The sequence below is a fragment of the Rattus rattus genome, chromosome 10, assembly GCF_011064425.1.
Source record: "Rattus rattus isolate New Zealand chromosome 10, Rrattus_CSIRO_v1, whole genome shotgun sequence".
NCBI classification, from domain to species: Eukaryota; Metazoa; Chordata; class Mammalia; order Rodentia; family Muridae; genus Rattus; species Rattus rattus.
The window spans coordinates 89,718,456-89,733,611 of NC_046163.1; the positions used below are offsets into that span (position 1 = coordinate 89,718,456).

Below are 15,156 nucleotides of genomic sequence, written 5' to 3' on the forward strand. Positions count from 1 at the left end.
TCGCTGTGGTTTTGATTTGAATTTCCTTATGGAAATCTATTGTTGCATATTTTTCATTTGTTTATATTTGAAAGTGTATAGTTTTTAACTTAAACCATATTTTGGCCATGTTAAAAAAAAATCTGCTATAAAGAGAACAAGTGGGCTGGTGAGATGGTTCAGTGGTTAAGAGTGTGTACCACTCCTTCAGAGGACCCGTGTCCCCTGGAGCTCCTGCTGCAGGGATGTCTTAAACCTCTGACCTCTTCAGGTCCCTCTTCTCATGTCTACATAGCAGTACTGGGAATGTTTCTTATGGCTCTGGGGCTGAAAGCTAGACCCTCCACCATGCAGAGCAGGTACTCTGCTGCTGAGCCGTACGCCAGCACTGCGTTACTGTTCACTTTTTAAAAGCATGTACAACAGTGTTGAATTTTTAATTAGCAGAATCTCTCAGGCAGATGTGGGCTGTAAGGGAAGAGATATGATCTGAGTTAGGATACCTATGAGCTTGTTTTTAGAAATTGATAGCATTGCAAGTTGGTAAGGACGTGAGGCCAAATGTTTTAGCTGCTGGGCCCTGAAGAGATCTGTGCTGTCCTAGTGACATTTGTAAACACTCGTATACATATATGTTTGGTTTCTAGAAGGTGGGAGTAAGGCTTAGTTCCCCAGAGTATTTAATGTACTTATTTACGTAACTACAGCTGTCATCTGGAATCCCACAGTCATTGTCAGACAGCAGGAGAAAACCCCTTACATGAGATCCCTGACAACTTTCAGTCCTCTCTTCCTGTCATTTCTTAAAAAGTCAGTGTATGTTTGGTTCTTAAAACAAATAATGTTAATACGAGAGGTGCTTTGAGGTTCTGGGTAAAAGGGGTAAGGTGTCAGGATGGAGAAGGGAAAGGGCTAATTTCTGTTTTTCTGCTTACCCAGAGTCTTATAATAACATACATATAGCACTGTTAATTCTGGAGAGCTATAAGCTTGGTGTGCTTTTCATTATTTATAAAAGCCAATCTCTGAGGCATACATCCACAGTTAACTAGTGATGGGCTGTGTAGACTCAGTCAGGGTCAGAATGTCGTAGCTTCTGGGTGACTTGACTTTGATAGTGTCACATAGCGTCTCTGACAGAGATTCGGTGTGTGTGGACGGTGAGAGGAGCATCCTGTTAGACGTCACTAAAGCTAACCAGTAAGGAAGGAACTCTGTGTGATGATTGGCATACGCTGTACTTGGGAGATTAACATAACATGTACTATTATTTATATGTCCTTTTGATTCTGGTTCACGTGACGTAGAATGAACACCACGGGCAACTCTGATTAGCATCGTTGGATTTCTCTGTGCTAAGATAGCTGGGGAAGTAAATATTTGAAAAGATGATTACTTTTAAATAAAAATAAGAGTTTATACTGCTACTTGTGACTCTGACACTTGGTGTCTTCTTAATCTTAATGTTTAATTGCTTGTAACTAGTATAGTCTTATTCAGACTGTAGGATGTGGCTCGTGTAATTTTCTACTCTGATATAGACTTCTTCTCTTTTAGAACGACTCTGCTTGTGGTGACTATATACAGAGTAATGAGACTGGTTTAGTAGAACAAGCCCAAATACCTCAAGATGGACTCACTGTGGCCCCTCACCGAGCTCAGCGAGAAGGTATGCTGAATGTGTTGTATTTACACTGATTAACTAACACAGGCTTTTAAAATTGTTGCTGTTGCTGCTGATGATGGTGGAATGTGGGTGGGTGGGTGGTTGATTGGTTGGTTGCTTAGTGGGTTGAGATAGGGTCTCACATAGCCCAGGCTAGCCCAGATTCACTATAAAAACTAAAGCTGACATTGAACTTCTGATCTCTCTGCCTCCATATCCCAAGTGCTAGGATCACAGGCCTGTGTCACCAGGCCTAGTTCATGTGATGCTAGCAAGCAAATGTAGGGCTCATATGTGGTAGGTGAGCACTCTGTCAACTGAGCTACAATGCCAGCCCAGTACTGTTTAGTTCCTAACTCTTAGTTTTAGAGAAATCCTGTTGATCCTGGACGTTTGCAATGCTCTCGATGCTCTAACTTCTCTGTTCTGGTGTCCTCTTTCTCAGCAGCCCTGTACTGTCCTCTCATATGTGTCTGTCCTGTGTCATGGACCGTTGTTTGTTTGGCTGTCTCTTAAACCTTTACATGTGTTTCTGGAGGGCAAACACTTTAGCCTATTAATAAAGAACTTAGTATAGCATTTTATCTATAGTGTTCAGTGTTCACTACTAAAAGAAAGAAAGAAAATGAGCAAATTTCCTAAGAGCAGAGTGAAGAAATTGTTCCCATCCATTTCCCTGTAGCCATGCAGTTTTAAAGAGGAATTATGGGAATGAGAGCACATTGCCGTCTAAAAAGAAATGGTCTTGGATGTTCCCTTTTCTTTGCATTTGGGGAGTCCGTAAGCTCATACTGAGAGGAAGTTTGAAACAATGCGGGCTGCTGTGTGGGCTGCAGGCAAGCCAAGGCTGTCTAAGACACTCAGTGGTAACTCTTGAGTTTGTATCAATATGCCCTCCTTTTCACCATGATCCTTGATGCATTTTCCTGAGAGGAAGTCTGTGTTTAATTATTACAGATGTTTATCTCCACCTCTGTTTAAGATGATCATGGTACTGTCTCAACTAAACTTTAACCAGAAACTACTTCAGTTCGGCTCATTGAACGTTAGTAATAATGCAGAACTTAACTTTTATAATGTTTTGTTCTCATAAAAACTTGTTGAGGAATAGAGGATTTCTTTTTCTTTTTCTTTTTTTTTTCTTTTCTTTTCTTTTTTTTCGGAGCTGGGGACGGAACCCAGGGCCTTGTGCTTGCTAGGCAAGCGCTCTACCACTGAGCTAAATCCCCAACCCAGAATAGAGGATTTCTAAATGATATAACACATGCTCTCTGGCTTTAGTGTACAAGGCTTAACACAGGTAACAGCAGGTATAACTCAAAGCTGAAGTCATACTCCCAGCTTAGGAGCAGCATCAGCCCCTTTTCCCTCCACCAAAGAGCAGACATAAAGATCTGGCTCACTTGGGACCGTGCTTGCAAGCAGGAACTGGAAGCTGGATCCCTAGCACCTAGGTACAAAGAGCCAGGCGCAGCAGCCCCTGTGCTGGAGACAGAGGCAGAAGACGGTCCCAGCCTTCACTGCTTAGCGGGGTCACTGAGCCCTGGCTCTAGTAAAACACATTTCAAAACAACATGAAGAGTGATCATGAAGATGTCAGCATCCATCTCTCATGCACACACAGACAACACTCATGCGCGCGCGCACACACACACACACACACACACACACACACACACACACACACACAGACGACGCACGCATACACACGTACACGAACAGCAGACTGGGGGGCGCTAGGGAGAAGGGTGACCCAAGCTGGCCTTGCTTGCAGTCCTCATGCCTTCGCCTGTGCTGGTCCGGGATCCTACTCAGTCCGTAGTGCACCCTAGACAAGCACTCTGAATGAAGGCCTCTCTACAGCCCCAGGCTGCTCTGTTTTCTCAACACTGGTTAGTTCAGTGCGCTTTGGTTTGCTAGCATCCTCTTTGAAGTGATTCAGTTATAGCAACTTTTGGATACACAGACCATCCCATTCCTCCTCAGTCATTGTAATGACTGAAGGTTGCGAGTTACCGTCAGGCATTTGAGATTCTTTTCTACCTTCACCCTCAGAAGCCAACACCTTCTGAGACACAAAGAAGAGGCTGGCCTGAAGTAACTGTCAGAAAGTACAGATTGGGAGTTGGCACAGGTGCCGTTACTGCTGGGTCCTTGCTACTCTAAGTGCACTTCCTGCTGCCTCTGAGTGTTGTGTTTGGTGCTCTGTCATTGCTCACCTTTCATCGTGTGTGACAGTCTTCCTGTCACTTCCGTGCTGTTGCTGCTTTAACCTGTCCTCTTCTGCATCACTCCCGAATTCACGAGTGACTCTCCCCACCCACAGTCCCATGGCGTTGCTCTCCCAGCTCTTCTGCCATCATTGTCAAACCCACTCCTGTCAGCATCAAGTGGGCACCGCAGCTGCTCTACACCCAGCTGCAGTCTTCTTTCCTTCAGGTCCTTGTGCTGCAGTTTGTAGAGTAGACCTTTTCAGATTGGCCGCCACCCTCCTTCCTCCTGCTCTTCTTCCTCTCCGTCCTCCTTCTCTCCCTCCTCTTCCTCCTCCCCTTCTTTTTTCCAACTGGATTTCTTCTCCATGACAACTTAGTGGAGGAGCTGTAGTGAGCAGGGCTTGCACGCTCACTTAGTTCCTGAGCAGACTGCTTCTCTGCATAGAGCTTGTTCTCGGGTTTACCACCCTGTGTCCACTGTCTCATCCCTGGAGGAAACCGTATATTCAGTTCTTCACAGCAAGACTTATGTTTCTTAGAGTGACCAGTTTATCCGACTTTACCCGTTCCAGGAGATACAAAATCCCTTTCTGGCCTCTGTGGGCACCAGACATGCATGTGGTACTCCTACATACATGCAGGCCAAGCACCCATACATGTACAAATAAAAAACAAAAAACTAAATATTTTCTAAATTATTCCTATTATATACGAATAATTGAATGGGCTGTACATATTTACTTCACCCCGAAGTGCTGTACTCTGCCAGTTTGAATAAGAATTTTCATTATTACAGAAAACAGTCTCCACTAAAATATCTTTTGATGGACTGTTTTGGTGTTGACTGCTCGGCTTGAGCATTCAGCACCTTGACGTATGTAGGAGGCATTCACTGGTGGTTGTGTGGCATATCTGTGTATCAGTTTTCCATGAGTTCAGGCAAGTTGTAAAGACTAAGTAGCTTAATTACTGGCGTTGTCAAGTTAGAGGGTCACTTAGGTAACTGAGTATGTATGTGATCTCCGATACAAGTCAGCATGTGTGTTTTTTCTTTCAGCTGTCCACATTGAGAAGATAATGTTGAAAGGAGTCCAGAGAAAAAGGGCTGACAAGTACTGGGAGTACACTTTCAAAGTAAGCCGTTCTCACCCCAAGTGCTTCATTCTCCTCAATAAGGGACGAACGAGAGAGACAGAGACACAAACTCAGACACAGACAGATGGATGGTTGAGAGATGATTGATAGGTAGATTGATGATACATGGATAATAAGTGATAGGTAGATGATTGCTAGATACTCTAGTAGGTAGGTAGATAGATAATAGATAGGATGGTTGATTAATACATGGCAGATTTTACAACAAGAACCTTGAACTTGGGGAAACTTGAAAATGTAGGTGTAAAATGGATGCTTCTTTAAAAGTGGAAGTGAGTATTTCACAAGCGTCTGCGGACACCGGCCTTCGCTGTCCCGGTGCCACGTTCCTGACTGCTCTGCTTTCCTTGCTGCTCACGGTTTTCCATCCCTGCTGTGTGGCTTTGTCTTCCTGTTGGCTGTGAAGCACCACAGGGCCTTCTGGTTCCTACTTTCTTTGTACCTGCCGCTTACCACTGCTGCAGCCTCACTGGGGAGCCCCGTGCGTGCGTGCGTGCGTGCGTGCGTGCGTGCGTGCGTGCGTGCGGTTGCAGCACATGTACTCTGTCTGAGGCTGCATGCAGTGAGGCCAGGGTTCTCACAGCTCCACTGCAGCTCTTCCCGCGGGCCCCACTGACCATGCCCAGCTGTCCCACGCTGCTGAAGACTTCTCACCTCCGATAGAGTGCTTTCTCCATCCTCTGCACACAATACCACTGTAGCTTCCACAGATCCTTGACCAGAGCGTCATATGGACTGGGCGTCCTCATCCCTGCCATCCTTTAGTGTCTGCCTTGCTCAGGACGTTTGTTGAGTGAATTTTAAAACTTCTTCTTTGAAGGAGAAAAATCCTTGACTTTATGATTTCTGTTTCCATATTCCATATGTCTCACTTTTGGGATATTTGGCTCTTTGCCCTTGAAACTCGGCATGCTGGCTTCTTTAGTTGTTGGAACTCGCAGCTTTTCTCTGAAACTGTTCTCCTTACCCTGGACCAATGCACAGCTAACATCTGGCTCAAATGCTCCCTCTCTGGCGAGCCCTCTTAACACCCAGCTACTCCTGTTTCAGGCCCCAGTCTTCATCCTTGCAGTAAAGACTGGCAGAAATTCTTGCATATTTGTTTGGTTTTATGTGATGCTGACATGTGACTGAACGCAGACTTCGGTTGTCATGTCTACTCCTGTACCCACCTGCCCAGGTAGATACTTTCCATTTCAGAAGTGTACCAGTCAAGCAGAGGGTTGCTGCATAGCACTTTTCATGCATTTAAAATTACATTAAAAGTGATCTAGTCACCTGCACTTGTACAGTAGAGAGTAAAAGTCCACAGAATTCTGAGGGTCCAGGAGGCAGAGCAGCACAGCTCAGTGCATTATGCATCCTCTTCCTTTCGGATCACACCCCACTTTCCTCATCTGAAAATGGAGGTAATCATGCTTGCCCAAGCATCTTGCTAGGACTTAAAGCATCTGAAATCAAAGTGAAGTCTTTTGAGAAGCTAAATCTCCCTCCCTGGGAAATGCCACTACCAAAGAGGGGCAGTCTGCAACCACACGTTTAGTGAGCATCAGGAGACAGGACTTGGGTCTTTTGGATCTACCCTGTCAGAGTATAATTTTTGTATTTAACCAAAAGAGCAAGACATTTCTGAAAAATTAGTTCCTGAAAACTACCAAAACAGTTACATTTTAATATTGCTTTTCTAAAAATACAATTTAAAAAGAATTACTGGAAAACTTTTTTTGCATAGAATGTCAGAGACTATGAGAATGCTAGATGAACTTTTTATCTCTAATTGCTAATCTTAAATTTAAGGCCTTTTGTTTGACACATGGCTTTTTCCCCAGCCAGTTCCTGCCTAAGCAATAACCATACAATGTGTGTGTTTTCTTAAATCAGGTAAATTGGTCTGACCTTTCAGTCACAACAGTAACAAAAACCCACCAAGAGCTACAGGAATTTCTACTGAAGGTAAAATTACAGATTTTGTTGTTAAAGATTTGTATATGCTATAGAGATTCTTAAAGTTTCAATGTCAAAAGAATCACCAAGAAAATTGAAACACATAGGTTAACTCCGAACTCGGAGTGAATGTGAGGTGTAGAAAAAGGTGTCTTCTTACCTTGTTACCAGCATAAGTGGCAGAAGAATTTGCTTTAGAAAATGGTCCTCATTCTTAGCACTCTGCAGAGGTATTTCTTGTGGGTGGGTGTTCATAAGGGCTCCTCCCTACCCACACGGGACAGCGTCTGCAGCAAGGTGAGACTTATTTTCCTGTGGTAGCCAGTACAGCGAAGCTCACCTTGAACCTTGCTGCTTTTCTTCTTGGGGTTCATCCTTCTTCCCCCCTACCTTCAACAGTGTCTTCATACCATGGGGACATCAGAGATGGTGGGGTTCCCTTCTGCACATCCTTAACCTGTTCCTTGAATAGAGTCTACTAATGAGATGTAATTGAAAGACAAGGTAAAAAGGGCACCCTCCGTCCGTGTGGCCCCTGAGTTACTGTAGCTCAGCAAGTGAGTCCTTTACGGTGTAGTTGGTGGTGGGGAGTGAAGCTGAAAACCCAGAGGCAGGAGGGAGCCCTCACTCACTGACCACGCTCGCTGCGAGAAAGTGTCACCGCCTGATTTGACGGTTTTGCTGGGATTCTCCACATGTGCCTTTTAGATCATTTGTGTGTCTTGATTCTTAACTCTGCAGGGGACTGGTTTTCACCAGTCCATCAGCTTCAAGCAGAATTCTGGAGGCTGGTTCTCTGACACACACTTTGACACACCCTCAAAATGTTAGTTTGTTGAGTTTGTTAGTTGGTCTAGGTTAAGGCGATTGAATAGTTCTTTTTTCATATGGCTTGTTTTGAATTGAACTAACCCATACACACTCTTTCTCTCTCTGTCTCTCTCTTTCTCTCTGTCTCTCTCCTTCTCTCTCTGTTTCTCCCCATCTCTCTGTCTTCACTCCCCTTTTATTAAAAATAAATTTTTCTCATACTATATATTATACAGCTTCCCCAGTTTCTAACCACCACCTCTTCCATCTATCCAAATCCACTCCTTTTTTTTTTTTGTCTCATTAGAAAAGAACAGGCTTTTAAAAGATAACAGACAAAATACAATCAAGATAAAAACTATCACATTGAGATTGGACAAAGCAACCCAACAGAAGGAAAAGAGCCCTAGAAAAGGCACAAGAGTAAAAGACCCGTTTGTTCTTACACCCAGGAGTCCAGTAAAAGCCATATTATACACAGAAGACCTAGGCAGGCCCCATGCTTGCTGCCTCAGTTTCTGAGATCGTATGAGCTTTGCCCACCTGATTTATAACTTGGTCACTGTTGTCCTCTATCCCCTCTGGCTCTCAAACTCTTTTTGACTCCTCTTCCACAGGGTTCCCTGAGCGCTGACAGAAGGGGTTGGATGGAAATATGTTTAGAGCTGTGTATTCCAAGGTTTTGCTTGCTCTGTTGATGATCGTTGAATAAGGCACTGTTCTGGGTGTAGCAAAAATACCGTTAGGGGTTTTAAACTCATGGTTTCTGGAGTATTTCCATTAGGGGCTGAGAACTCCATAACCTAGTTACATACTGACCACCTGCTCGTTAAGATGGGGTGAGCTTCGTTCATGTCTGGTCACCAAGGCCTGTGACCCTCCTATCAGTCCTAGACAGTGTAATGAGAAAGAAGGCAGTGGTAGAAGGGCTGACACCATAAGCACTGACCTCTTTCCAAATGACTCATGGGAATAATCAAAGGTGTCCTTGCCTGGGGCTGAGAGCCAGGCCACACTACAACAGGGAGATAGCCCCTCGCTGCCTTCGGGTGGTTGGGTGAGTGGGTTGGGTCTGCCTCTTTTCTTTCCATACATTTTCGAATCTCTTCTGCTTATCACTGGCTCTCTTGTGTCTTGATAGGAAACATTTGCCAGCATGTAATGTGAGTTAAATAAGCAGTTATGGTCACCCACTGTTTGGATTTGGACCAAGATACACTTGCCTCCTTTTTTCTCCATCTTCTTTGGGGCCTGGTCCCAGTGCTGGAGAGAGAGCTCCAGATGAACTCAGGGGCAGAGGGAGGGCTGAAGTTCTTAGTGGAGCCATCACTGCCACCTGTCCAGGCCGGCTTCCCTGTGTGTGGTGCCTGTCCTCACAGAGCTCACTCAGGGCTCTGCCTGCCTGCTCTCCAGCTCTCCTTCCTTGGGGTTTCCCCTAAGCAGTGCTGTCCTGACAGAGTACATAAAAGCTAAGTGCTTAACAACAAAGCCCCGCATGCCTTCTCATTCTTCAGGCCGTGGGAATTAGCCTTCACCATAGTCAGCAGGTGACGGGAATGTTTTTCTTAAGTGCGTGACCTCCGCTCTTACCTGGAATAATCTGCACTGTCTTCCTAAAATTAATTGCCTCTTGTCAACTCTCCTTCAGGCTGCCTGCAGCATCCTGAATGTTGTGGAAACGAGAGCAGAGCTGTCCAGAACCCCTGTTTAGTGGTACTCTGCTGGGTGGTTGTTGGACTGCAGGGAGGCTTTTCAGAAATGTGGGTTGGCTGAGTTCTCTCTATGTGAGAACAACGGTTTCTACCCACCATGTTCTGGCCCCTTCCAGTTTGTTTTTCATATTACCACAGCAACTCTGTGAGTTTTTATTTCTCTTTCGCTGCTGTATCCACAGTTCTTGAAACAGTACCTGGGAAACAAGTAGGAATGTGGACGCGTGCTGACTTCCTGAGTGGATTGACCTGTATGTTGTGGGGAGTTTTATAAGTGACATATAGGAGACAATGTGGATATTAACTTGTTAGGAGTGTACTGTGACCCCTAAAGAGTGTGCTCCGAAAGCTCACGGTCTTAACAGTAGAGGGGAGCAGCACTGATGCACGTCTAGTGTGCACCCTGCCAGCTGTTTCTGGAGCTGTGCTGCACATTTTCTAAATTGAGGCTTTTTAGTCAAACCAGGCCAGGTTATTTCTAATCGTGAAAAGGAAACTCCTCCGTGTATGTGGAGTCTGCTTTAGAAACCCCAGAGCTAATGTGTAAGACTGGCAAAGCTACATTGGATCTGACTTACCGTGTGGCTAGGAAACCAGACGGGAATCCTGTGGTTGAGGTGACAGTGGCCCAAGTGTCCTCCAAATGAAGAAAGCAGCTTCCTTCAAGGCCCTGACATCACAACTGTAGTCTGTTAAAGTCTGAAGGCGATGGGTCCAGAAGAAAGAGGACTCGAGGGTTTATAGCATAATTAAATTGATTGTCCCCTTTTCAGAGGGAAGGACTTCATCAATGAGGGCCTGCCTCATGGTGGTCTACTTCCTGAAGTGAGGACAGGGATATGGACTCTTGTGAACATGGAGAGAAGCCGGATCAACTTCTGTGAACCATTACTGTGTTCCTCAGGATCCTTGGGTGCCGGAGTCACCACGAGCTAGTTGTGGCAAAGCTTCTGAGTCCTTGCAAGTTGTCAGTGCGTAGGGCAAGGTGGCCGATGAGGCTCGCAGAGACCGTCAGCTGGCAATGATAGTCAGTGATGTCAGCTGTGTCCAGACCTCCAGGCAAGATTCAAAGCCATGCAACAGGAGAGTGAGATGGTTACAAAGACAGTCCCCGCTGATGACTGTCAGTGCTGCTGATACTCTAGGAGACTCCTGGAGGTGAAGGCTGCAACTTCCTGTCATGAACCAGCAGTTTATTATTAATAAGAAAGATGAAAGATGAACGGTTTCACATTAGGCTTTAGCATTGTTTTTAAAAAGAAACTTGTATCTAGGTACAGAAACCTTCCATCACTCTGAGATTGTGCAGAGGACGTGGGAGGCTGGAGCTGTTAAACGAAGATGGAAAGAAAGAAAAATCCCGTGTTGAGCAGGCCGTAAAGACAGACTGTAAAGCTTTACGTGTAGAAGTTAAACATCCCTTCCAGCTAAGTGGGCCCTGGAAAATGAAGAGAGAAACAACATGGCAAGAAACTAGATTGTACACCGAGGACTGCGCGTCTGCTCTCAACCCAGTCATGTGGCCTTGGTCACAGGTCGCTGGCCCTTTGTGTGATCTACCCATTATGTAAAGCAACCATCAGTGCTTTGAAACCTGAGATAGAGCTCTCCGCCAACCGTCTGGTTTCTTTGTTAGCATATACATATTCCGTAGAAACAATGGTCCTGAGGACGTAGTTTACTTGTGAATGTGTCTGCCACATAAGCAAGAGCGTCCATGTAAAAGCTGAGTGTGCTCAGCCATGTCTGTAGCCCTAACACTGCAGTGTTGAGGGACGGTGGGTCCCCTGACATCACTGGCCAACTCTAGCCAATCTGTGAACTCTGGATTCAGAGAGGGGAGACCCTGTCTCAACAGACGAGGTAGAGAGCACTCGGTGTCACCTTCTGTCCTCCACGTGCTTGTCCACCCACTCGCATACACACATTCATACATATGTATTATATGTGCATGCACTATACATACTAAATAAAGAAAATCATGTTTAAAACTAGTAAAAATACGCAGTGTCAAAAATCTATTGAAATGCTATTGTCAAAGTGTCATTGTTGAAATAAGTAGTGTCCATTTGGAAAATGTTCCATTCAGAATGTGTTTCTCTAGGCTGGTGGTTGGAGAACACAGCAGATACTGACCAGACGTCCCCATGCCATGCTCACTGTGCTTGGCATGAGTGCTGCCACCTTTGCTCTGGGGCAGATCAAATCATGTAGATCGCTTTTATAAAAAACAGGCTAGGTGACTGCTGTTACCATTATTCTGGATTTTAGTGAAAGTGACAGTAATTCCGAAGCTAATCATAAAAGTCACAACTGAATTCTCGAGAAAGTTAGTTTTAGAATACATATTTTAAGAATATTTTTTAATTAAACAAGTTAAGTAGTATGGTAAGAGTTTTCAGTTCTTTTCTTGGCCAAATGATAGTTTCTTAGAGATTCTAGCCCATTGCTTATAGGATCCATCCATCATGTTGAGAAAAACTCTGAGGAATGTTTGCTTTGCTTTGCTTTCTTAGTATGGGCATGGGTGTGCAGTGTGTGGACACACGTGGAGGTCAGAGGCATCTTTGAAGAGCCCACTTCTACTGGGCTTGAGGAATTGAACTCAAGTCTTTAGCCTTGAACAGCAAATGCTCCTACCAGTGAACCATCTCACCGGCTCCGAAGGGTGTTTTTGGTGTAAATAAACTTGCAAGGCGTTGACCCAGCTTTCACATCTCGGTTCTTTGTTTGGCATATGGCATTTAATTGTCTACCGTTGCCTGAGATTAAAGTGTGAGAAGCAGGAAGCACAGAGCCCATAACATAGGGGCAGAGGACACTTCAGAATGGTATCCCAGGTTTACAGCGCCAGCTGTACTATGCAGAATGCTGTTTACCTTGAATTTTGTATAAATGCCACCTCAAACGGGAAGGGGGGATTGCATGCGGGATTTGTATGGTGTCCATGGTGTGCGTGCTGAATACTTGGGTCTCCAGTATGCTCCGCCAGTCCTGGGAGATGGGCTTCCTACAGACAGACCTGTATAGCTTCAGCCTGGTGCCTTGGAAGGAAGGCTCTGAGGTGGTTAATGAAGAGAAGGCATTTACGTCTGTTTGTATTAGTTCAGCAGGTGAAATCTTAGCATTGGATATTGTTTTTTCTCTTGCAGCTTCCAAAGGAGTTCTCTTCTGAGAGTTTTGACAAGACCATCTTAAAAGCCCTGAATCAGGGTTCTCTAAGGAGGGAAGAGCGGCGCCACCCTGACCTGGAGCCCATCCTAAGGTGACAGCCACAGAACCTGGACTTGGGGGCTGACAGAGACTGTCAGGGACTTTGTGAGATGGACTCTGGTACTGGGTAGCTCTCAGCGCACAAAAGACAGTAGCCTTGTCTGTCACTTATTCCTGCTTCTCTAACAACATAGCCTTGGTTCCTTTTAACCAGGAAGGATCATGAGTTAAACCCTCCCCGCCCTTTTTTTTCTATGAAATTTTATAGAGACTGCCTAGCCCAGTGAGATGAAGTTACTTAGAAGGAGGGAGGAAGGGAGAGAGAGAGGGAGACAGACAGACAGACAGACCTTCCCCAGCACCTGTTTACTTCCTGTTTGCTTTCTTGGAGCCCAGTGCTGCTTAAGATCAGGTCTTTACCCTTGTGAAGTTGTTGCACCCTTGGGAATGTATGCATTGCTTAGATGGTTAATATGGTGTCCCGTGTGTTTAAACCCTACCTCGTGTTCACTCCTGCATGTGCAGGGGTCGGGTGGTACAGGAGTGGGTGATATAGTGTTCCCCTTCCTCTCAAATTCCAGCGTGTGTATATAAACAAGGGAACCTGTTTTGTGATGGGAACTGGAAGTTGTCTCTATCATCCCTGACGTTGCATAAGGCAGGAGGGCTTGAAGGTAAAGGAACCAGTGCTGGAGAGGAAGGGCCTACCATTCTGTAGGCCGGGTATGGTGGCCAACACCTTTAATCCTAGCACTGGGACCCACAGAACTCTGAAGTAGAGGCCAATGTGGTCCACATAGTAAGGCATGTCTTTAAAACAAGACAAAATCCAGCACCATGTACAAAGGCGGAGGGAACAGCTGAGTGAGGGAACTGAGGAGCCGCCCGCTGTGGGCTGACCTGAAGTTCAGGCCAGCGCATTCATAAGGACATCAGTTCCCGTTGGTTCATCTAAAAGAAATCCTTTCAGCAGTTCTAGTCTAAGTGCTAAGAAGGCGAGTGGCTGCATTTATCCTGAATAGAGGTTTCCTAGGTACAGTAGAGTGAGGCAAGGAAGGGGTTTGGGGAACGTTGTTGGGTTTTGGAAAGGTGAGCGTCTAAGCTGACTTGGGAAGGGTGGGGCAAGTGAATCTGACAGTGTGAACAGACAGTGCTGGGGGTGGGTGCCCTGAGAGTCTGCTAAGACGTGTGTCCTGGGGCGGAGCAGTTGCTTATCATGCTGGACACCCCAGCCGTCCCCTGCAAGGATGTAGTCGATGTTCTCCTGGAAACGTAGTCATTGAAAAGAGCTAAGTGTGACTGTGTTGCTCAGGTTGTAAGTGAGACTCCTGGTTTGTGTTTAGAACATGAACAGAACTTCCCAGGCTTCCTGAGGAGGGACTCTGTCCTTAGGATCAGTGTGGTCCAGGATGGGGAAGGCAGAATTGCTCCACAATAAAGATAGGCAGAGTCTGGGATGGATGCATTGTCACAGAATCACAGAATTCAAAGTGTGACCGTAGGAGCAAAGGACTGGAATGAGATGGAGCCCAGAATGGCTGTCCTTGCACTACCCAGTGACACATGACACAGCATGGGAGGGACACAGGCTGGTTTCAAACCTGAATGTAAAGGTGGATCTAAGAGTTGGTAGGTGACCTGATGGATACAGACTAGATAAAATGGAGCAAGAGGGCTAAAGGGCAAGACAAGGGCTTGCGGGCACATGAGTGCTAGGAAACTAGCACCTTCCACCAGAGCAGCTCTCCAAAAAGCTGGAGCCTGAGTTCAGGGAGAATAAGGAGATACAGCTTATAGCCACTGATCTGAGGGGTCTCAGGTCATAGAAGAGTGTCAGAGGAGAAAGGAAAAAGAGTGGACCAGAGAGCATTCTGGGTAAGAGCAGGTGGATAAAGTTGCAGAACATAATTGAATTCCTGAGAGCTTGTACATTTCTTGGGGACCTTGTGAAAGTGTGGGTCCTTATTGTCCAGTACTGGGAAGGGCAGGGGTCCTGAGCACAGCAAGCTCTAGGTTGTGCTGGGCGTTCACAGAGGCCTCTGTGACCGATCAGTACTCAGAACTGCATCCAGCCGAGCAAAGGGGCTAGGGCATATCTGGCAGCATGAGCCTCGGGCCTACTTGGGAGTGAGCATGCAGCACCCAGATGACAGCCTCTGGTATATGAATGGCAACAGAATATGAGCCTTATGTGGACCAGAAGGTCAGCAGCACTGTTCCTGTCTACACTGGCTTCAGTATACACTTTAAACCCAGCCAGACCATCTGTACTGACTAGTACTGGACAGAGGCTCCACTGTTGTGCTGCACAGTGAAGAGCGATGCAGCTTCATAAGCTTAACTCAGTAATCCACAGTGCGTGGTGCCGTGACCCTTCCTTTGGGGAGAGTGTGGTTTCCATGATAATGCCAGTTGTTCAGTGAGGACCATGTGGAAATTCAGAAGAGAGAGTACATCCATCTTC

The 15,156-nt window shown here is 45.8% G+C and overlaps 1 protein-coding gene across 1 annotated transcript in view; it reads left to right on the forward strand.

Annotated features, from left to right (window-relative positions):
- The window catches only part of Zcchc2 (zinc finger CCHC-type containing 2), a 44,700-nt gene that overhangs the window by 10,153 nt on the left and 19,391 nt on the right, over positions 1-15,156 (forward strand). The window contains 4 exon segments of the mRNA XM_032915793.1: positions 1,537-1,648; positions 4,916-4,992; positions 6,895-6,966; positions 12,632-12,744. Coding sequence (XP_032771684.1) covers positions 1,537-1,648; positions 4,916-4,992; positions 6,895-6,966; positions 12,632-12,744 — 374 coding nt within the window.